The 25092-nt window shown below is 37.3% G+C and overlaps 1 protein-coding gene across 2 annotated transcripts in view; it reads left to right on the forward strand.

The window, feature by feature from the left end:
- The first annotated feature begins 6282 nt into the window (after positions 1-6282).
- LOC121382115 overlaps positions 6283-25092 on the forward strand; it is a 30524-nt gene continuing 11714 nt past the window's right edge. The window contains exon 1 of one of the 2 annotated variants that reach the window (XM_041511629.1): positions 6283-6362. Coding sequence is in view for 1 of the 2 variants with exons in the window: in XM_041511622.1 (XP_041367556.1) it covers positions 19338-19372 (35 nt within the window). In the remaining variant the exon portion in view is untranslated. Of the gene's footprint in view, positions 6363-19239; positions 19373-25092 lie in introns of those variants that run through there. The other variant, XM_041511622.1, reaches the window with a different exon arrangement.

The raw sequence follows: 25092 nt of genomic DNA on the forward strand, positions 1-25092 counted from the left end.
GCACAAACTGAAGCAATGTTCCGTTCCACAACAGGATAAGATATTTCGGAGAGGCGAGAGGAGAGGGCAGAGAAGTGCAGAGAAGTGGTTCCGTGTTTCTAGTCAACATGAACGGTTTCTTAGCGTTTTGTTGAGTTGCATTGCAGTGCAGTGCTTTTGATCAGCAAGTGAGAGCATTCTGCAGCTATTAGTATAACGAGGCTGATAACGATACTAAGTTGCACTAGCAGATTATGGGTTTAATTTAATTTAATTTAAGTCTTAGATCTGAGCCTTTCCTACGTCAACAACACCATCGATCTAGCCTTAACATCGCATAATAAATAATATGAAAAGGTGTGGATTTAGGCTAAGTGAGGTGGCTAGGTGTGGTGGCAAGAAGCGCGGCCCTCTATGTGTGTTTGGACAAGTGATTACCATTACCATCCTAGCGAGGCGTCTTGTTTTACATTACTACCGAACTACATTACAGGGACATTCCTGAGTTTACTGCATTGTGAGATGTTTCCGACTAAAAAAAATATTTTTACGATTCGACTTACATATTAAATATATTTTCTTGTTTAGAATATCAGTATCTGAATATTCAATGTGTTTCTGGTCGTCTTAATATTTGTAAGAAGTCCAGACTGGAATATGTCTTCAAATAATTTCGTACGTACGAAAAAATTATATTTTAGGATATAAAATGAAATGTAACCTAGTACAAATATTAGAACGATCAGAAAAATATATTTGATATGTAATGACAATCGATAAAAAGTCTCTGTTGGTCGATAACATCTTTAAAATTGCAGCAAACTCGGGAATGTCCCCCTTTAATGTTACAGGCGCCGTATTAAAATAAATACTAGATTCGTCCCTGACAAACACACACACACACACACACACACACACACCACACACACACACACACACACACACACACACATACGCACACACACACACACATACACAGAGAGAGAGAAAGAGAGAGAGAGAGAGACAGAGAGAGAGAGACAGAGACAAAGAGACAAAGAGACAGAGAGAGAGAGAGAGAGAGAGAGAGAGAGAGAGAGAGAATACATAAAATAAAATAAAATAAAATAGAATGAATAAATAAATAAATCAATAAATCAATAATAAAAAAATAATAATAATAAATAAATAAATAAATAAATAGATAAATAGATAAATAAAATAACTGGTAACTGTCTTAAGATGTCGGCTTTATCCTGTACGCGGGTGAGACGTAGCCCAGTGGTAAAGCGCTTGCTTGATGCGCGGTCGGTTTGGGATCGAACCCAGTCAGTGGGCCCATTTGGGCTATTTCTCGCTGCAGCCAGTGCACCACGACTGGTACATCAAAGGCCGTGGTATGTGCTATCCTGTCTATGGGATGGTGCATATAAAAGATCCCTTGCTGCCAAATGAAAAGAGTAGGCCATGAAGTGGCGACAGCGGGTTTCCTCCTTCAATATTTGTGTGGTCCTTAACCATTTGTCTGACGCCATATAACCGTAAATAAAATATGTTGAGTGCGTTATTAAAAAAAAAAAAAAAAAAAAAGCAACCCATGCTAGCTATGTATAAATCAGTGACGTTATGTTTAAAATACGTCACTCGAACGAACTTTCAACATGTAATCGTTTCCGTGGAGTTAATTATAATTATAATAAACAAAAGGAAGCAAATAATGAAACAAGAATAAACTGGAGTTATTGTGAACCAGACGTCATATCATCTAAAACATAGAGTGGAATGGAATAAGTTGTGATGTCCAAACAGTCAGGGCTATAAACGTCGTGTCTGTCAAAGTCAGAATGTCAAATGACACCATAAAATAATCCAATCAGTGCACCACGACTGTTATGTCAAACGCCGTGGTATGTGCTATCCTGTCTGTGGGATGGTGCATATAAAAGATCCCTGGCTGCTAATCAAAAAGAGTAGCCCATGCAGTGGCGACAGCGGGTTTTCCTCTCTCAATATCTGTGTATATTCAACGCCATATAACCGTAAATAAAATATGTTGAGTGCGTTGTTAAATAAAACATTTCCTTCCTTCCTTCCATAAAATAAAATCATATTATTATGGCGGGCCATTACTGACTGTTAGTAAATCATGCTTGCTTAGGTATAAATAGTCCACGAAGTCTGCATTACTACAGAGCTGTAAACTTTAAAATTAAATTATCACAAAATACCACATTAGGCACGTGCCTGCATTACCTCTTTGATAGCCTACCATTGTTGAATTAATGTTGAGATTGTTCCCAAAGATTAACTGATTTTTGGCCTGACTAACATGAGATTTAAACCAGTCATACGATACGATTTATGTCTCTGTGTAAATGACTTTTGAAGACGCGAGGGGCAGTAGGTAAAGGATTAGTATAGACAGTCTCGATTACTCCTAGACTATCCGTGGACATAACCAGAGTCAAACGTCAAAAATGAGCGGTGCAGAAAGGATGAAGTAGTCTTGAGCCATGCTCGATTCGGCTACACACGTTTGACGCATTCATTCATTTTAAAAATCAATGTGCTCTAGTGGTGTCGTTAGACAACACACACTTCATTCATTTTATAGAAGGATTCTCCTCCTCATTTCATTTCAACATATTTTCGTGCTTATATCCAATTAAGGTTCATGCACGCTGTCCTGGGCACACACCTCAGCTATCTGGGCTGTCTGTCCAGGACAGTGGGTTAGTTGTTAGTGTGTAGTGAGAACGAAGAGGGTGTAGTGGCCTTACACCTACCCACTGAGCCCTTAAGAACTTGCTCTGGGTGGGAGCCGGTACCGGGCTGCGAACCCTGTACCTACCAGCCTCAGTGTGAAACTTGTCAGAGTACAATGACTGTGCACCCCATTTTGGTGGACCGGCCTCGGTGGCGTCGTGGTTAGACCATCGGTCTACAGGCTGGTAGGTACTGGGTTCGGATCCCAGTCGAGGCATGGGATTTTTAATCCAAATACCGACTCCAAACCCTGAGTGAGTGCTCCGCAAGGCTCAATGGGTAGGTGTACACCACTTGCATCGACCAGTGATCCATAACTGGTTCAACAAAGGTCATGGTTTGTGCTATCCTGCCTGTGGGAAGCGCAAATAAAAGATCCCTTGCTGCTAATCGGAAAAGAGTAGCCCATGTAGTGGCGACAGCGGGTTTCCTTTCAAAATCTGTGTGGTCCTTAACCATAGGTCTGGCGTCATATAACCGTTAATAAAATGTGTTGAGTGCGTCGTTAAATAAAACATTTCTTTCTTTCTTTTCCCATTTTGGTGGAGTCTAATCATCGGAAACTGATGTGCATCAATATAATACCATTTGCCAACAAAAATGTTTTGGAATAATATGAATTCGGAAGTTTTTGACACATTTTATAAAAATTTCTTTTCAGTATTAAAATACACTTACCTTAATTTATGTATTGTATTCTATTGTACGTGTCTCACAGCTCTTTACACTGTGTTTTACTTAATTATACAAATTTTATTTTTAACGGAAATAATTACAGTCAAACCTCTCAAAACCGGACCCTCTGTAAACCGGAAATCCCTAAAAACTGGACGTTTTTCACGGTCCCTTTTTAAATATCTTTACGGAAAATAACCTCTCTAAACCGGATACCTCTTACAACCGGACTTTTTGCTTGGACCCGATGGTGTCCAGTTTAAAGGAGTTTCACTGTATATGTATATTGATGTACTTGCCTATGTCTGACACCTAATAGCAGATCTATATTTTTGTGCTGGGGTGTCGTTAAACATACATATATACATTCTTTCATTCATTCATTCATTCATTCATTCATTCATTCATTCATTCATTCATTCATTCATTCATCATTCGTTCATTCATTCATTCATTCATCCATTCATTCATTCATTCATTCGTTCATTCATTCCCTTTACAGAAAATCTCCCTAATACTCCCAAGATTGCTAAATAGATAGACTGGTTCCTGCGTCAGCTGACTGGCTACTGTAAAATCGACATTAAATTGTATTTTTTATGTTGAGAATAATACATGAGTGGCCGTTAGATACCATTTATCTCACAACGAGTTGTTTTAAAATTGTATCTGGCCACAGACCACAATTAATTTCGCTATATGCTTCTATATAGCCTTATTAGCTGTAATATTTTTTATTAATATCAGCAGGCGCGTGGATTTTTGTATGTACCTTTGCCTGTCTGGGGGACACATACCCTGAAAAGGACAACCCCTGTTGTCCAGATCTTTCTGCCAGCATATTGGTTTAAACAAACACACCCTCTAAACCAGGCCGGAGTACACCCATTTTACACAAAAAGCACTACTTTTGCATGGGCCGGAATTACCACAAACAAGTCTTCAATGTCAACAAGTTGCACCTGTTTACAAACTACATGCTCTCAGTCAAATAGCTGCCACTTCATAGCTGTCTGCCATGAAATAATCACAGTCAAACAGCAGACTACTTGCGCGGACAAATGGGACAAATGGGAAGATAACTGTAAACTGAGACCATCTAACGAGCGAAAGCGAGTTGTGACATAAATGGTATTTAACGGACACGAATGTGTATTATTCTATTTCTTACATATCCTCAAAAACCAGGTTTTAAGCAAAAGTTCGACTAAATGTTATTAACAACCGTTGCACTTGTAGCTAACTTACGTGTCACAGATATAATGATTGTCAGGTTAACTATACGTCACAATGTAATCTATTTCCACCGTGTTGTTTTTCATTGGCTGCATGACACTGGTGACCTGGTCATCACCAAGGAGCAGCCAGTCGTATGTCTTGAAATTGTTATCACACGTACGTGTGTTAACAAATATGTGTTATCAAAAATAATGCATGGTGTTCTCTGGCTCAGATGATACTGGTTGTCACTCTGGCTAATGGACTATAATTATATGTAGGCCTAACGGGCAAATAGATAAATCAGCAAAGCCTTGCCCCTACATATCGCCCATACCCACAACCCTTTATTTAGGACCATAGTTTATCAAGTAACCAGTGTAGTGGTTACAGCCATCGGACATACTGAGGCTGGTAGGTACTGGGTTCGCACCCCGTAACCGGCTTCCACCCAGAATGAGTTTAAACGACTCAATAGGTACGTTTTAGACTTCTCTCTAGCCAAGTGAGGTTTGCACAAGACAGCGTGATTTAACCTTGGAATTGGATATAAGCATGAAAATACGTAGTTACATTTAAGGCATATTGTCACAGACCACTGACCTATTTAATGGTCTAGCAAAGTATTACCTGAACAAAAATTATTTGATTTGTCCCTAAATGTACTTTATTCATCCATCTTCATAACCACCATACTCCATTTATTAATGATATTTTGTAAAAACAATTGAATTATGGCAATGGTCCATAATTCAAAAACTAAAATTCTCGAGAGGGTTGACATGGATTTCACTCCACCATGGTTCAGTTAACGTGATGCGATAGCTAGATTTGGTTTCCAACAATTAATGTAATTTTTATTTATTATCCATTTTTAAAGAAATAAGGTCCTTAAATCCGTGACAGTATGCCTTTAATATGACTGAATATAGATAAATGAACACAGCCTCGCCCACACAGATCGGCCCTACCCACAACCCTTCACTTGGAACAACAGCTGATCAAGATTGGCTACCACGGGGTTTCTTTGGATACTGTGTTTCAGCAAGAGTCTGGTCTAATCGAGACTATTACAAAACCTATTTACACAGCACGAGAATCGATTCACTCATTACAGACACTCGACGTGCGGGGTAATAGCATTGCGTTCAACTGTTTGGAGGACTTCGTGACGTTACGAACCCATCTGATGATTTCGCTTAATGATTAAATGCATGCGAAACGGCGGCAACCAGTCAAATCGTTACCCAGGGTTTGCGACAGATACTATATACTGAACGCATGCTTGCGATACGGGGGGAAAACAGTCAAATATCGTTACCGATGGTTTGAACGTCAGACTATATACGAGGGTTTGCGACAGATAGTATATATTGAACGCATACTTCCAATACGGCGGGAAAACAGTCAAATCGTTATCGAGTGTTCGCATCAGATTGTATATATTGAACGCATGAGTACGATACGGCGGAAATCGTTACCGAGTGCTTGCGATCCATTGTCTGTATTGAACGCACGCCGGTTCACGGTTACGAGTGTTTCTTTGAATCAAACTAACTCGCATACACTTGACACGGAACATTGGACAATGCTATTCGATCAACCACAGAAACAAGATAGGATAAAGACTTTTGTACGTTTCTTCTACACGGGTAGTGAGTACTGATTTTATTGTGGGATATAAATCACACATAGACTACTTTGTTTATGATCTAGTATCTCATTCCGTGGGAAAAAAATAAGAAGTAAGTAAACTTTTTAAAATTTTATTTTGATGCTGTAACTTCCCGTAATATTACGATTCATAAATGTACCTGCATCCTAGCATCCTTGTATATACACACACAAACACACACACACACACACACACACACACACACACACACACACACACACACACACGCACACGCAGACATACATACATACTTACATATATACTATTTGCATATATACTTACGATTTGTGACACACACTAGCCTATGTCCATTTTTGTCCTGATGTGTCGTTAAACATTCATTCATTCATTCATTCCGTGTACAATTATGTAATATACAATTTACAATATGTCGATTGTTATTATACAGTGCCAGTGCTATGCCATGGTGTCACTGTGATGAAGTATTAGGTTCTCTCTGTCTACATACATCTGTCTGTTCGCACACCCGCACGTCTTTGTGTTCGTTCGTCCGTCCGTACGTACGTACGTATGTATGTATGTATGTATTGATGTATGAATATCTATATATTGTATGTATGTCGAGGTTGACTGTTACATACATAGATATTAACGCACTGACACAGGGGATAATTAAATCCTTTCTGGGCTCTCTCTAAATCTTCCTCCTCCTCTCTCTAAGCCTCTATCTCTTCCCCTCTCTCTCCCTACATTTCTGTCTCCCTCTCTCCCTCCCGATCTCTATGTCTCTTCTCACTCAGTTGGTCAGCCTGTCTGTAGTTATGTATATGTCTGTCTGTCTGTTTTTGTCTGTCTGTCTCTCTCTCTCTCTCTCTCTCTCTCTCTCTCTCTCTCTCTCTCTCTCTCTCTCTCTCTCTCTCTCTCTCTCTCTCTCTGCTGTGTGTACGTCACTGTTGTATTGTATTTGTGTTTATCGTTCTATATATGTGTGCGTGTGCGTACGTGCGTGTACACAGAAACAAAGCGAAAACAAGAGATACAAACAGAAAGAAAGAAAGAAAGAAAGAAAGAAAGAAAGAAAGAGAGAAAGAAAGAAAGAAAAAAAAGAAACGAAGAAATACAAAAGCAAAAACAACCAAAGACAGACAGACAGACAAACAGATAAAAATCGAGACAGACGCATTGTCAGAGATGCATAATATCAGATATCTTGTGTACCGTTAACTAATTTGGCGTAGTATAGTGCAGCGTTTCGCGTGTTGCTAGCCAGCGGGCGAGACCCACGGCTTGAATAATTCCTTTGAAGAAGAATCGATCACCAACTGAGTTCGCTCACCTGCGTCAGCGCGATGAGGAGTCTGCGTGTTGGCGTCAACGCGTGTTGCGTGTACAAATCCAAAAACACAAACCTCCAATATCAGTGTGGTGCTTAAGCCATCAGCCTTAAGGCTGGTAGGTACAGGGTTCGCATCCTGGTACCGGTTCCCACCCAGAGCAAGTTTTAACTTAATTAGATATTAGCACGAACATATATGTATATACAAACAGACTCCAACATCGATCATAAGGGTCTATATATATCTGTATAAAGGTGGGTTTGGGCGGTGGTTCGTAATACAGGCACGCTCTGACCTGTTACAGTGTTTGTATTACGTGATCATAATAATCGATGAAATGAAAGAGAAAGTACATTTTGTTTAATTACATCCCAGTACATGTTTTTAATATACTGGGAGGTATTTGTCTGTCTATCTATGTGTCTGTGTCTGTCTCTCTGTCTGTTTGACTGTATGTCTGTCTGTATGTCTATATTTCTATCTGTACAAGTATTTCTGTCTCTGTCTGTCTCTGTCTGTCTGTCTGTCTGTCTGTCTGTCTGTCTCTCTCTCTCTCTCTCTCTCTCTCTCTCTCTCTCTCTCTCTCTCTCTCTCTCCCTCCATCCCCCTCTCTCCCTGCGTTTCTGTCTCCCTCCCCCTATCTCTCTGTATTCTCTCTATCTCTATATATTCTCTCCCTCTCTCTCTCCCTCCCTCCCTCCGTCCCTCTTCTCTCTCTCTCTCTCTCTCTCTCTCTCTCTGTGTGTGTGTCTCTCTCTCTCTCTCTCTCTCTCTCTCTCTCTCTCTCTTTGTGTCTCTGTGTCTCACTCTCTGTGTGTCTCTCTCTGTGTGTCTCTCTGTATTCTCTCTCTGTATTCTCTCTTCTCTCTCTCTCTCTCTCTCTCTCTCTCTCTCTCTCTCTCTCTCTCTCTCTTTCTCCGTCTCTCTCAATATCTCTCTTTCTCTCTCCATCTCTCTCTTTCTGTCTCTGTCTGTCTGTCTGTCTCTCTCTCTCTCTCCTCTCTCTCTCTCTCTCTCTCTCTCTGTCTCTCTCTCTCTCTCTCTCTCTCTCTCTCTCTCTCTCTCTCTCTCTCTCTCTCTCTCTCTCTCTCTCTCTCTCTCTCTCTCTCTCTCTCTCTCTCTCTCTCTCTCTCTCTCTCTCTCTCTCTCTCTCTCAATATCATGTTTGCTAGTTAAAAATATGCTAAGCACAGTAAAAATGCCAACGCCTCCCTCCACCATTTACAGTGGTTGGAAACCGCTTAATATCTGAATGCTTTTCAACCCACACAAATCTACCCCACTTTGGTAACTGCCGATAAAAGACGTTGACCTGTTTTCCCCGGCTCTTTGTGTGTGAAAGCAAATACACAGTTTATAGTGCCCACTCGTAATTGTATTTCCGATCAAAACGATAAATAAGCTATACACGTATACGGTTTGGCTAACTGTTACGTTTTACCAGGTGTTGGGAAGAAAAGAAATGTATGTGTACGTCATTGTTAATCATCGATAATTTGATTCATTCATATTTGATTCATTCACATGGTAATCGTCTGACTGAATTGAACTCATGTACACAGTTCTAACACGATCCAGACACGTAGCCAACATTACATAACCTACGATTATAATAATTTTGACATGGTGGTTAAAGTATGTTGAAAGTTATAAAATCCATGTACCTTTGTGTTAAATCTTGTGTTAGTGTAAATGACTTTCAATCAGAGTTTTTTTTAAATGTGACCTGGGTCTAATGCAAGGTGAAGTATTGTCCCCAATACTATTTGCATCATTTTTAAATGACATAGAGAATGAATTTATTATAAATGGATGTACAGACATGCTATGTAAAGATCTGAGTCCTTTTTGTGTTGTTGTATGCAGACGGTATGGTTATTTTTTCAAATAGTATAGGATTGCAACAGATGTTAGGTGTACTATATAGTTATAATGAAAAATGGGGACTAACAGTGAATATATTAAAGAAAAAAATTATGGTATTTAGGAATGGTGGTAAAGTGAAGGATGAGGAAAAATGGTTATACAATGGTGTATTGGTTGATGTTGTAGACCAGTTTATCTATATTGGTATCTTACTGAATTATAACAATAAATTCACACCTGCTATTAAATGTATATGTGATCAAGGTAGAAAAGCCTCCTTTTCTATGAAGAAAAACATTAAACCATTGTTCTTGAATTACAACACAGTAGTATCATTGTTTGATACATATGTATCTAGTATATTATTTTATGGCTGTGAAATATGGGGATTACAGAATGCAGAGGCTATTGAAAAAATACATTTAGACTTCCTTAAAAATGTGCTTAAAGTTACAGAACCTACAACAAATATTATGATATATTTTGAATTGGGGAGATATCCATTGTTGTATGAACGTAATTATCGTATGGTAAAATATTGGTTAAAACTGATTTCTTCAAAAAATTGTATTTTGCATACAATGTATGTTGAGTTGAAAGCTACTTGTTTGAAGAAAAAAAAAATTGGGTCACATATATTAGAAAACTATTACATGAATTAGGACTTGGATATATATGGAAAAATCAGGAATGTCTTGCAAAAAATAATAAGTACGATTTGGCAAAGGATATTTGATCAAGCAAAACAGAATCATTTCCACCAGTTGAATACATGTAGTATGTATTACTAAACTAAGACTGTCTGCACATAACTTAGCAATTGAAACTGGTAGATATAAAAAAAAATGAATAGGTCTGACAGAATCTGTATACTATGTAATAGTGGTGATGTAGACGATGAATATCATTTTGTACTATGTTGTTCTGTATTTAAAGATATAAGAAAAAGATACATAAAACGCTATTATTGGACTAGACCTTCAATGTTTAAGTTTATTCAATTACTTAGTTGTTCAAATGTAAACACAATCTAGGAAAGTATCTGGTAAATGCTTTTAAGTATAGAAATTCTATAATTGTTTAATTGTTTTCCATGCTGCTATGTGTTTGTTTATGTTCTCCACTGGCCATTTGTCATTGTCATGACTGTATTATTTTATATGTTTATGTTTGTACCAATAAAGAATTGAAAAAAAAGTTTGTGGGACAAGGTGTGAGTTCAGTAGGGCATAATTATTACTTGCACCTATTAGTTGAAATTATATATACAATCTATTAAATATATATTATATCAATTAAATACCAACCAACAATTGACTGAATAAGAAAGACAAAACAAAATAATAAAGAATTGTTTTATTTAACGATATACTCAACACGCTTTAATTAATTAAGGTTAGTTGATATGGCGTTGATCATATGGTGAACGATCATAGAAATAATTAGAAAGGAAACCCGCTGCCGCAATTCAGTGGGTTACTCTTTTCGATTGGCAGGAAAGGATGTTTCATATGCAACATCCCACGGGTAGGATATGCCCCACCACGGCCTTAGTTACATCAGTTGTGGAGCACTGGTTAGAGTAAGAAATAATCCAGTGGACCCTCGCATCAGACGAGCACAAATGTCAATGGGCTAAAAAAAACTGTTTTGTTTCCACTAAAGCACATTGATTTATTGATCATCGGCTATTGGATGTCAAACATATGGTCATTTTATTTACAGACATAGAGATGAAACCCGCTACATTTTTTCCCCATTAAATAAATAAATATATATATTTATACAGTTACCTAATATTCCTGACCGTTTAAAAGGAAATCGATTAAGATGAAGTTTAATTAGTTACCTTAATGATGTTTAAAGTCAAAGTCCTTTTTGTTTAACAACACCACTAAACACATTGATTTATTAATCAGACTATTGGATGTCCAACATTCGGTAATTTTGACAGTCTTAGAAAGGAAACCCGCTGCATGTTTCCATTAGTAGTAAGGGATCTTTTATATGCACCATCCCACAGAGAGAATAGCACATACCACGGTCTTTGATATACCAGTCGTGGTGCACTGGCTAGAGCGAGAAATAGTCCAAATAGGCCCACCGACGGGGATCGATCCTAGACCGACCGCGCATCAGGCGAGTGTTTTACCACTGGGCTACGTCCCGCCTTATCAATGGGCTATGTCCACTCCCGGTTGAATGGATATTTGGATTATTATAATTACCACTCACTCTAAATGCTGGTATCCTCCGACTCCTGATACAAATAACAATGTATGAATTGATGGTTAACCACATCTCAGCATATACAAATACAATACAAATACAATATAAATACAATACAATACAATACAATACAATACAATACAATACAATACAATACAATACAATACAAATACAATACAATACAATACAAATATAAATACACAATCTAATTAAAATTAGTTCCACTGGTTAATTACTATTACCTGTGGATCTAATAGCACCCTGTTGGAGCTCATGTCCAGTTGACCTTTCATTCGACCAATCAAAACCTTACTTGCAAAATCATGCCAGTGATTTGAAAAGAATTTAAAAACATTCCGGATTATGCCGAGGTTATACGAAATGATTCGGGTGAATTACGAAATATGCCGGAAACTAATTTCAATATAAAATTTTATATAAAATTCGTTTCAAGACGAAAAAACCCAATCCGTGATGGTATGGCCATAAAATCTGTTTATACTAGTATACAATGCAGAGTTTATTACAGCACTTTTCCCCTGTTTTTTTAATGTTGAAATAGACCAATAAGTTCGCCTATTGCATAAATAGTATTTTTAGAATTTGTATGCTTCCGAATAACGCTATAAAAGGCGAAGTGTAATTGGTCGATATTTAAATGGTTATTTATAGATGAAATGTCGCCTGGACATGGGAGTCCACGCAATGTTGTTAGATCTACTGGTAGACCAGTAGAGCTAATTTTAATCAGATTGACAAATACAAATACAAATACAAATACAAATACAATACAAATATAAATACAAATACAAATACAAATACAATACAATACAATACAAAATACACATGCGTTCATAAATGCACAAACATGTAAAACAACGAACATAAAAGTTTGCTTTCTCAACGACACCACTAGGACATAATAATATCAGTTAGTAGGCGACTATTACGAGAGCTAGTAAAACTAACTGCTGAAAGCGACGAAAGACTAAATATTTCAACATTACTTTTCAAAATAACGATCCTTAACTTCAACGAATTTGGCCCAGTTTAAGCAAAATAGAACTCTTCTGACTGGCCATAAACCACAATTTTTGCAGCGTTCATATGGTTTATTTTTTATTATCTTCAAAGCGGGAACCACGAAGCAAGGCGTTCAAATTCCGGAACAGACAATAATCACCAACCATACCCTTGTGAATGTCGTAGCTTTTTCACCTTCTTTGGTGAGATACTTGGTGACGGCTCGTTGTTCCAATTTGGTCAAATTCACGGTTTTAGGAGAGTAGGTTATCGTTAAGCAAACAAGTAAATAACAATATAAAACAAAACGGAAACAAAAAAAACCCAAGCTTTCAAAAAGCCTCAACCATTTGATGGTGTACCAAGCTTTGGTATCTCAGGCGCGTGTGTAGGAATTTTAGTAGTGGGGGGGGGGGGGGGGGTTAGACTATAGAGACCGAAGTTTACAGGGGGTTCGAGTTATGCTTCCCTGGAAAATATAATAAGACAAAATTAAATTTGCTTAAGCAGTGAGAGGTTTCGACCCCAAAAGCTCTCCCCCTGAAAAAGATACATAAAACGCTATTATTGGACTAGACCTTCAATGTTTAAGTTTATTCAATTACTTAGTTGTTCAAATGTAAACACAATCTAGGACAGTATCTGGTAAATGCTTTTAAGTATAGAAATTCTATAATTGTTTAATTGTTTTCCATGCTGCTATGTGTTTGTTTATGTTCTTTACTGGCCATTTGTCATTGTCATGACTGTATTATTTTATATTTTTATTTTTGTACCAATAAAGAATTGAAAAAAAATGTTTGTAGGACAAGGTGTGAGTTCAGTAGGGCATAATTATTACTTGCACCTATTAGTTGAAATTATATATATACAATCTATTAAATGTATATTATATCAATTAAATACCAACCAACAATTGACTGAATAAGAAAGACAAAAAAAAAGAGAAAAGAATTGTTTTATTTAACGATATACTCAACACGCTTTAATTAATTAAGGTTAGTTGATATGGCGTTAATCATATGGTGAACGATCATAGAAATAATTAGAGAGGAAACCCGCTGCCGCAATTCAGTGGGTTACTCTTTTCGATTGGCAGGAAAGGATGTTTCATATGCAACATCCCACGGGTAGGATATGCCCCACCACGGTCTTAGTTACATCAGTTGTGAAGCACTGGTTAGAGTAAGAAATAATCCAGTGGACCCTCGCATCAGACGAGCACAAATGTCAATGGGCTAAAAAAAAATGTTTTGTGTCCACTAAAGCACATTGATTTATTGAACATCGGCTATTGGATGTCAAACATATGGTCATTTTATTTACAGACATAGAGATGAAACCCGCTACATTTTTTCCCCATTAAATAAATAAATATATATATATTTATACAGTTACCTAATATTCCTGACCGTTTAAAAGGAAATCGATTAAGATGAAGTTTAATTAGTTACCTTAATGATGTTTAAAGTCAAAGTCCTTTTTGTTTAACAACACCACTAAACACATTGATTTATTAATCAGACTATTGGATGTCCAACATTTGGTAATTTTGACAGTCTTAGAAAGGAAACCCGCTGCATGTTTCCATTAGTAGCAAGGGATCTTTTATATGCATCATCCCACAGAGAGAATAGCACATACCACGGTCTTTGATATACCAGTCGTGGTGCACTGGCTAGAGCGAGAAATAGTCCAAATAGGCCCACCGACGGGGATCGATCCTAGACCGACCGCGCATCAGGCGAGCGTTTTACCACTGGGCTACGTCCCGCCTTATCAATGGGCTATGTCCACTCCCGGTTGAATGGATATTTGGATTATTATAATTACCACTCACTCTAAATGCTGGTATCCTCCGACGCCTGATACAAATAACAATGTATGAATGGATGGTTAACCACATCTCAGCATATACAAATACAATACAAATACAAAATACAATACAAAATACAATACAATACAATACAAATACAATATAATACAATACAATATAAATACAATAGAATACAAATACAATACAAATACAATAGAATACAAATACAAATACACAATCTAATTAAAATTAGCTCCACTGGTTAATTACTATTACCTGTGGATCTAACAGCACCCCGTTGGAACTCATGCGCAGTTGACCTTTCATTCGACCAATCAAAACCTTACTTGCAAAATCATGCCAGTGATTTGAAAAGAATTTAAAAACATTCGGGATTATGCCGAGTTATACGAAATGATTGGGGTGAATTACGAAGTATGCCGGAAACTAATTTCAATATAATTTTTTTATATAAATTCGTTTCAAGACGAAAAAAAAAAAAACGTGATGGTATGGCAATACAATCTGTTTATACTAGTATACAATCCAGAGTTTATTACAGCACTTTTCCCCCTGTTTTTTAATGTTGAAATAGACCAATAAGTTCGCCTATTGCATAAATAGTCTCGCCCGGTATTTTTAGAATTTGTATGCTTCCGAATAACGCTATAAAAGGCGAAGTGTAATTGGTCGATATTTAAATTATTATTTATAGATGAAATGTCACCTGGACATGGGAATGAATGAATGAATGAATGTTTAACGACACCCCAGCACGAAAGATACATCGGCTATTGGGTGTCAAACCCTGGACATGGGAGTGCACGCAATGCTGTTAGATCTACTGGTAGACCAGTAGAGTTAATTTTAATCAGATTGACAAATACAAATACAAATACAAATACAAATATAAATACAATACAATACAATGCAATGCAATGCAATGTAATACAAATACAATACAAATACAATACAATACAATACAACACAACACAACACAATACAAATACAATACAAATACAAATACAAATACAATACAATACAATACAAAATACACATGCGTTCATAAATGCACAAACATGTAAAACAACGAAAATAAGTTTGCTTTCCTAACGACACCACTAGGACATAATAATATCAGTTAGTAGGCGACTATTACGAGAGCTAGTAAAACTAACTGCTGAAAGCGACGAAACACCAAGTCTTTCAACATTACTTTTCAAAATAACGACCCTTCACTTCAACGAATTTGGCCCAGTTTAAAGCAAAATAGAACTCTTCTGACTGGCCATAAACCACAATTTTTGCAGCGTTCATATGTTTTTTTTTTATCATCTTCAAAGCGGGAACCACGAAGCAAGGCGTTCAAATTCCGGAACAGACAATAATCACCAACCATACCCTTGTGAATGTCGTAGCATTTTCACCTTCTTTGGTGAGATACTTCGTGACGGCTCGTTGTTCCAATTTGGTCAAATTCACGGTTTTAGGAGAGTAGGTTACCGTTAAGGAAACACGTAAATAACAATATAAAACAAAACGGAAACAAAAAAAAAAACCTTTTAAAAAGCCTCAACCATTTGATGGTGTACCAAGCTTTGGTATCTCAGGCACGTGTGTAGGAATTTTAGTAGTGGCGGGGGGTGGGGGTGGGGGGTGGGGTTAGACTATAGAGAAGTTTATAGGGGGTTCGAGTTATGCTTCCCTGGAAAATATAATAAGAAAAAAATAAAATCGACCCCAAAAGCTCTCCCCCTGCACAGGCGTTAGCACCTAGTTCTACGAACGTTTTTACATTTGACTGTCTGCCTTAGTAGTCAAACGCTTGGTAATTATGACACGTGATCTTTAGAGGAAACCTGCTACATTTTACCGTTATCAACAAGGGATATTTTATGTGGAGGGTTTTCAATAATAGGACAGCATATACTACGGCCTTTGTTCCAGTATTGTGACATTGGTTGGTGTGGAAAGACACCCTATGGGTCTGCCGAGGAAGGAGCATATTATTTCGGTACAACATATTAAATTAATACCGGCCTCAGTGTCGTCGTGGTTAGACCATCGGTCTACAGGCTGGTAGGTACTGGGTTCGGATCCCAGTCGAGGCTTGTGATTTTTAATCCAGATACCGACTCCAAACCCTGAGTGAGTGCTCCGCAAGGCTCAGTGGGTAGGTGTAAACCACTTTCACCGACCAGTGATCCATAACTGGTTCAACAAAGGCCGAGGTTTGTGCTATCCTGCCTGTGGGAAGCGCAAATAAAAGATCCCTTGCTGCCTGTCGTAAAAGAGTAGCCTATGTGGCGACAGCGGGTTTCCTCTAAAAAAAAACCGTGTCAGAATGACCATATGTTTGACATCCAATAGCCGATGATAAGATAAACAAATCAATGTGCTCTAGTGGCGTCGTTAAATAAAACAAACTTTACTCCTTTGTTTTATTACATTAAAGTATTGAATGTGCGGACTAAATAAACAGATTAGAAAAATCAACAAGAGAACTTTTATAATCACTTACAAAACATGTAATGTGCTTTTATAAAACTTAAATAATGTTTGCATATCAATTTGTAATTGACAGTATTGTTAGTAGAACGTTTGTGCATATTTCAACGATTTTTGTGCAGAATTGTATGTGTAGCTAAATCGAAAAAAATAAATATACAAAATAGATATAATTCGTCTACGTTACCAAGCTGAAAGCATTTTAGGTCGACAGAGTTACAGGGGCGTAGGCTAGTGGGGTTCGGGGGGTTCGGACGAACGGCCTACAACAACCACCACCACCACCACCCCTCCCCCCCCCCCCCCCCCCCCCCCCCCCCCCTCCGCTGAAGCAAATGGTCCGCTTTCAGAACTAAAACATACAGGTTTATACATATGGAGTTTTTGGTGGTACAAAACCAAAATAGAAAAAGGTCCACTTGGTTCATATCCGAACCCCCCCCCCCCCCCCCCCCCCCAGTTCCAGATCACGCTACGCCCTTGAGTTACTCTTCAGAATTCACCTATTCACTCGATTCAAGGGTAGAGGTGAAATAGGGTAGCGCTGTGGGTCCAAAACTATGGATATGTGGGAATATTTGTATTATTTTCGTGATGACAAATTGACAGAACTGAATGACGCTTTAATCATCCAAATCAGGCATACATTTTGTTGCACCCCCTTCTAAGACATATCTTCTTTATATATTCCTAGTATAAAAAAGATTTAATGAAATTTAATATTTATATATGCTGGTGTACACATGTTTTGTATTTGAAAATGTTGAACGACCAATAGCGCAATATATTGTAGTAGTAATATATATTATATATTAGTGTTTGTTTTGTGTTGCTTTTGTTTGTTTGCTTGCACGTGTGTGCGTGTGCGTGTGTGTGTGTGTGTGTGTGTGTGTGTGTGTGTGTGTTGTAGTTTGTTTTGTTTTTTGTACAACTGTTTTTATGACTTTTTTATTTCGTTGTTGTTGTTTGTTTTGTAAAAAGAAAACAAAACAACATTAAAAACATTAACAACATAATCTTAATTCTATATTATTTTGGTATTGACCTTAATACATTAATATCTTATGACCTCAGCTTAGCTACCAGCATACATGATTTAAAATTAAACACAAGCGGGACCCAGGATAATAAAACTTCAGTGCTCGGCCCTGCAGCTCCGATTACGCCTGCCACTAAGTGTATCTGGGAAGAACAATCTACGGTTTATCTTGATTAAGTATGTACCATGACAGACATACACGTCGTGATTGGATCGCTCGCTGTAAAAGGTCCGGATAACGGTCCATTCTCGCCCCCACTATAACGGGCCACCTTATAACAGAACTGGTGGTAAAACAGTCGATATGGATTTTTGGTATACGATGAGGTTAAGGATTGTACTGTTCAATTTAAAGAGATAGTTAAACAGATCCCGAACCTCTCCCTACCAAAAGATATATGTATATTATAAAATATATCAAAGATGGACGGGTGGTGTACAACTATGTGCGATCAGAAAACATTGGGTTGTGTCATTTTTAAATAATGAATCTGGAAGAAATTAGTTTAATTATTTCTGTTCAATTGAGCTTCTCTAGTGCTGTTTAGTACAAACAGAGATATACAAGGAACATATGTGAAATTACAGCTGTTTTCTTTGTACTGTTTAGTACAATCACTGGTAGATGTGGAATTACAATTTGTGTCACAGTTCGTAGAACAGATATTGGTATAACGTACTGTTTAGTACAAGCACTGATAGATGTGAAATTATAACTCTTTTTTTATAGCTCTTAGTACAGATACTGATATATGTGGAGCTAAGCATTTTTTTTTTTTGTCTCTACGTTATTCACTAAATGGAGTTAATGGAGTTAAAACTATTTTCATAATGCTGCTTATCGCAAATATGGATACAAGTGGAGTTGGAACTATTTTTATTCCAATATTATTTACAAACACAGATGTGGAGTTACGTTTTTATTCCAAAACTTAGCACATACTATTTCTTCATGTGGAGTTTATGTGGAGTTGCAACCGTTTTCTTTCTACAACATACAACAAGCACAGAGCATTGACATATGTAGAGATACAACTGCTCTCTTTCTATACTTTGTACAAAGACTGACACCACGTCAGACTATTCAACGTTACATTATATTCCAGTACAAATAGTGAAGAACAAAAAATGAAGATACAACGGTTTTCGTTGCCCTACATGATACAACCACTGACTGATGTGGAGATACAGCTGTTTTCGTTCAACTTTGTTTTATTGAGTTCAGATATTAATAGATGTGGATTTTAAACTGTGTGTGGCATCCCGATGTCGGAAATACCAAAGCTGTATATAAGACTACCGTAAGTAGTGTTTCACGACTTGTATTTTAAAAGACGTGGTATGTGCTGTCCTGTTTGTGGAAAAAGTGCATATAAATGATCCCTTGCTTCTAATGGAAAACAATGTGGCGGGTTTCCTGTAAGGTTACGTGTCAACAAATTTACTAAAACATTTAACGTCCAAAAGCCGATGATTAATAAATTAATGTGCTCTAGTGGTGTCGTTAAACAAACATCCCTTTCCTTTTTGACGGCATACAGTATGTTTTACCACAGCCACACGTGAAACATGTCACACTTTCCATAAGTGTTTATAAAACTGTAGATTTTAGATGAAGTCTTTAATGACGTCACAGGTCACAGGCAATGCAATCTGTATGGCGTTGCCATTACGATAACTCTAAGATCCACATGTTACTGTATGATAAAACTTATAATTGTCATAAGATAAAATAACAGTTACATTAATTTCAACTAATGTATATTTTGTTTTATTACGATAATAAAATATGTGGCATTTAATGGAAATAAACTTTTATCATAAAACAATAACTGTATTATTAAAGGGACAGACCCTAGTTTTAAACACTACGGCAAATTTGTCACTATTAGAGCCGTTTATGATCAATAAAATCAAACATTACTTATATTGTATTGTTTAGATTATCCATTTCCGAACAACCGAAGGTGTTTCAAATACCAGAAAATGCATTTTTCATAATTTAAAACAAACGCACGTGCGTCTGAGAAGTAACGGTTATGGAGTCGCGTTTTAGCTATTTCTAAGAGTATTTCAATGTCACAGACTCATGTTTCACTCTGTTGTATCTAAATGTGTTACAGGTTTGTAAATTAACCAAAGTTAGTATCCATTTTTACCGTTTGAAACCAGGGTCTAGGTGAAAAATATGCCTTAGTTTAAAAAAAACCAAAATATGGTCTGTCAGTTTAAACACATAAATTAATACGATTTACTCCAAACGTGACTTCGTCATAGGATAAATTTGTTATCAATTCTGTCTACTGCAGTTATTATCATTATAACTATTTTTAGTAATTAAATTTAATTCAGTCATGAAAATAATATTTTATATTATATTACTTGGAGAAATTTAACCGATCAGCCTAAAATACAAGTTTTATTACTTAGCAAGGTTTACGTTGGACAACAAAAACATTTAGGAATTTTAGTCACACAATATTTCGCCAAAGTTAAAGTTCATCTGAGCACTGTGAGTTATTAATCATCGATTGTTGTTTATCAAAGATTTGATAATTTTGACGTATAGTCTAAGAGAAAACCCGCTAGCTTCTTCCATTGGCTGCAAGGTATCTTTTATATGCACTTTCCCACAGGCAGGAGAGTACATACCACGGCCTTAGGGTCACCTAGGGGGTTCGATCGTACGACTCGTCAGGCGAACAGTTTACGGACTAAGCTAGGTCCTTCCGCTCTTTCCCCAAATGTTAAATAGAGAATAATATACGAGTGGCCGTTAGATATCATTTATCTCACAGTGTAATCGATTTCCACCGTGTTGTTTTTCATTGGATGTATGGCACTGGTGACCTGGTCATCACCTAGGAGCAGCCAGTCGTATGTCTTGAAACTGTTAACACACGTACGAGTGTAAACCACCAAGTGTTATAAAAAATAACGTATGATGTTCTCGCCAACGAGTGTGTAAGAATGCCATTTAGCAACAACAAAAAAAAAAAAAAAAAAAAAAATTAATTATATATATATGGGGTTTTTTTTTGTTTTTTTAAAATTATTATTATGTCGATTAATTAAAGAAATCTACATGGACACCTCGATTGATTGACACTTGTATTTGTGGAGTTAATGAAAAAGATGACTTGATCCAAAGACCATAGTAAGGTCAGGTACGAAATATACTAAGGTGGTTAAAATGAAATTATGTTATAAACGAATGCAAGCAAATTGTTAGGATAAATAAACTGTAGTGAGCTGTTCACAGGTTCTGTGGTGGTGGTGGTTGTGGGGGGGGGGGGGGGGGGGGGGGAATGACCCCCCCCCGTCTAAAAGCAAAACTCTAACAAACAAACAAAAACTCCCAAATATTCGTACAGCATTTGTTATCTGTCTGTCTCTATTTATTTATTTATTTATGTACTAGTATTATTTATTTATTTATTTATGTACTAGTATTATTTATTTATTTATTTATGTACTAGTATTATTTATGTACTAGTATTATTTATTTATTTATTTATTTGTCGATCAGCCTGTCTGTCTGTAGTTATGTATATGTATATGTATATGTATATGTATATGTATATGTATCTGTCTGTCTGTCTGTCTGTCTGTCTCTCTCTCTCTCTCTCTCTCTCTCTCTCTCTCTCTCTCTCTCTCTCTCTCTCTCTCTCTCTCTCTCTCTCTCTCTCTCTCTCTCTCTCTCTCTCTCTCTCTCTCTCTTTCTGCCCCCATCCATATTCCCACCTTGTACATTCTCGTATTTTCAAAATGGCATATAATTATTCCTTCAATATAAACGTGCGGTGGAGTAGAAGTGAGACCCTATTTAATTTAAGTTATTTTATAACCAATATTTTATCTCTGAGCGTATCTGTCTTCGGTCGGTTACCTGGGTCGTCAAGGGACATGCAAGTAGGTAAACAATACGCGCACGGATCAGAGAAATTGATTTTTGGTTGTAATTTATCGTGTCTTAGTCACATTAATTTAAACTATCGCCTGCTTGCACTTGATACAAGTGTTAACTTTAAACATGCATATCTATTATTAAGTTAATCGGCGTCTGCAATTAATGAAGAACCGCTGCGCGCGCGCCTAGATATCACGCGATATAGACGCCATATTGACTTTTAAGGAACTTTTGGCCACTAGGTTCTTCTGACATAAGCAATTTTTTTTTTTAAAGTGTTTCGAACTTATATTCGGTAAAAGTTCAAGCACACTGTCCTGGACACACTCCTCGGGTATCTGGGTTGTCATCACGACAGGAAGTTACTGGTCAGTAGTTAGTGAGAGACGTAGATGTAGATATTTTACGTCCCCCCCCCCCCCCCCCCCCCACACCCCCCCCACCCCCACCCCCCCCCCCCCCCCCCCCCACCCCCACACTCCCACCCCCATACTAAACAATAAATTCATACAGGACTGGAGCAGTACTCATCAACAATAAGGAAGAAAATGAAAGTAAACGGGGTTTTTAATTAATGAATGAATGAATGAATGAATGTTTACTACACCCCAGCACGAAAAATACATCGGCTATTGGGTGTCAAACGGTTTGTTTAATGACGCACGCAACACATTTTATTTACGGTTATATGATGTCGGACATATGGTTAAGGATCACACAGATATTGAGGGAGGAAACCCGCTGTCACCACTTCATGGGCTACTCTTTTTCGATTAGCAGCAAGGGATCTTTTATATGCACAATCCCATAGACAGGGTAGCATATACCACGGCATTTGATGTACCAGTCGTGGTGCACTGGCTGGAGTGAGAAATAGCCCAATGGGCCCACTGATGGCGATCGATCCCAAACCGACCGCGCATCAAGCGAACGCTTTACCACTGGGCTACGTCTCGCCCCTATCAACAATAATGTCAGTAGTTTCATAACTAGGTCAAACGAAGCAGATCGCAGAATCGATATGGTGTCTTGAATATAATGGTAATCGATAAATGACTAGTTTGTCAACACACACACACACACACACACACACACACACACACACACACACACACACACACACACACACACACACACACACAATCTGATTAAAATTAGCTCTACTGGTCTACCAGTAGATCTAACAGCATTGCCTGGACTCCCATGTCCAGGTGACATTTCATCTATAAATATAGTGTTATACGGGAGCATACAAATTCAAAAAATATCGGACGAGACTATTTATGCAATAGCCGAACTTGTTGGTCTATTTCAACATTAAAAAACAGGGGGAAAAGTGCAGTAATAAACACTGGATTGTATACTAGTATAAACACATTTTATGGCTATACTATCACGGTTTTTTGTTCGTCTTGAAACGAATTTTATATAAAACTTTATATTGAAATTAGTTTCCGGCATACTTCGTAATTCACCCGAATCATTTCGTATACCCTCGGCATAATCCCGAATGTTTTCAAATTCTTTTTAAATCACTGGCATGATTTTGCAAGTAAGGTTTTGATTGGTCGAATGAAAGGTCAATTTGACATGGAGCTAATATTAATTAGATTGATACACATATGGTGTTTGTAACACCTGATATGTTACAAACACTGTATGTTAAATAGCAATTTAAAGGCACATTCACATATTCACATATTTTTTGCTTCCAACTGATATTAACTTTATTGAACTGTGTTGATGCTTATATGTTTTTGCTTAGAATATAACCTTTATCATGCTAAAGTTTATTGGAGTGTAACACATTTTCTCGGATGGTTGTAACAGTCTTTACACGTCTGTATCCGCCAGACTTTAAAAATACGTTTCAAAGTTACATGTGTAATAATTTCTGATGTGTGCCATGACCAGTATGCGTCACCAAAGAGTGTTGCATGCAAGTAGATTAATATAATCTATATCAGTAGTAGTGTAAACATAAAGATCATTTTGGGGTCAATTAAGGTCATTTGAGTTCAATTTGGGGATACTTACGTTGTTACATTTTTCATATATTTGAGGGTAGGTAGGGATTTTTACAAATATGCTATTTAAAGTTCACTTTTCATAAATGTGATTATAACGGATCATTACGTTACAATATACATGCAAACTGTGGGGAAACTTGATAAAAAAAAAAATCAACTGATCTAAAAACCATATGCTTACTCATGTCTAAAACATATTTAAAAATAATTAATGGTAGCGCTTTGTTAGAAATGGGTACCCGTGCTTATTGATATAATTTTATGATGAGGGTAGGTACCCGCGCAAAATTAATCTTTATTGAAATATATTTAGGTAAGGTGTGTGGTGGAGGTAGGTACTCACACCATTGTTCCATTTAACGGTCAAATTAAGGGTCATTTTAGAGGTCAGTTGTGGTCAAAATCGAAATTTCTTTTTACATTAAAAAAAATATCTATGAGTCCAGATTTGTTTTTTTCAAAAGTGCTATTTAAAGTTTACTCTGAATTAATATGAATGTAATTCATCAGTGTATGCAATCTTACTATGGGGAATCTGGAACGAAAAATGTTTTTATTTTGCAATATTCATTTCGTGTAATACACCCTTCTAGGAAGGAAGGAAATGTTTTATTTAACGACGCACTCAACACATTTTATTTAAGGTTATATGGCGTCAGACATAAGGACCACACTGAGAGAGAGAGAGAGAGAGAGAGAGAGAGAGAGAGAGAGAGAGAGAGAGAGAGAGAGAGAGAGAGAGAGAGAGAGAGAGAGAGAGAGAGTGTGGGGGGGGGGGACCGCTGTCGCCATTTCATGGGCTACTCTTTTCGATTAGCAGCAAGGGATATTTTATATGCACCATCCCACAGACAGGATAGTACATACCACGGCCTTTGTTACACCAGTTGTGGAGTACTGGCTGGAACGAGAAATGGCCCAATGGGGCCATCGACGGGTATCGATTCTAAACCAACTGCGCATTAAGCGAGCGCTTTACCACTGGGCTACGTCCCGCCCCTTATATCCTTCTAGATGCTGATTGCTTTTTACCCTAAACTGTAATATGATGATGATGATGATGATGATGATGATGATGACG

The sequence above is a fragment of the Gigantopelta aegis genome, chromosome 2 (assembly GCF_016097555.1).
Source record: "Gigantopelta aegis isolate Gae_Host chromosome 2, Gae_host_genome, whole genome shotgun sequence".
Classification (NCBI taxonomy): Eukaryota; Metazoa; Mollusca; class Gastropoda; order Neomphalida; family Peltospiridae; genus Gigantopelta; species Gigantopelta aegis.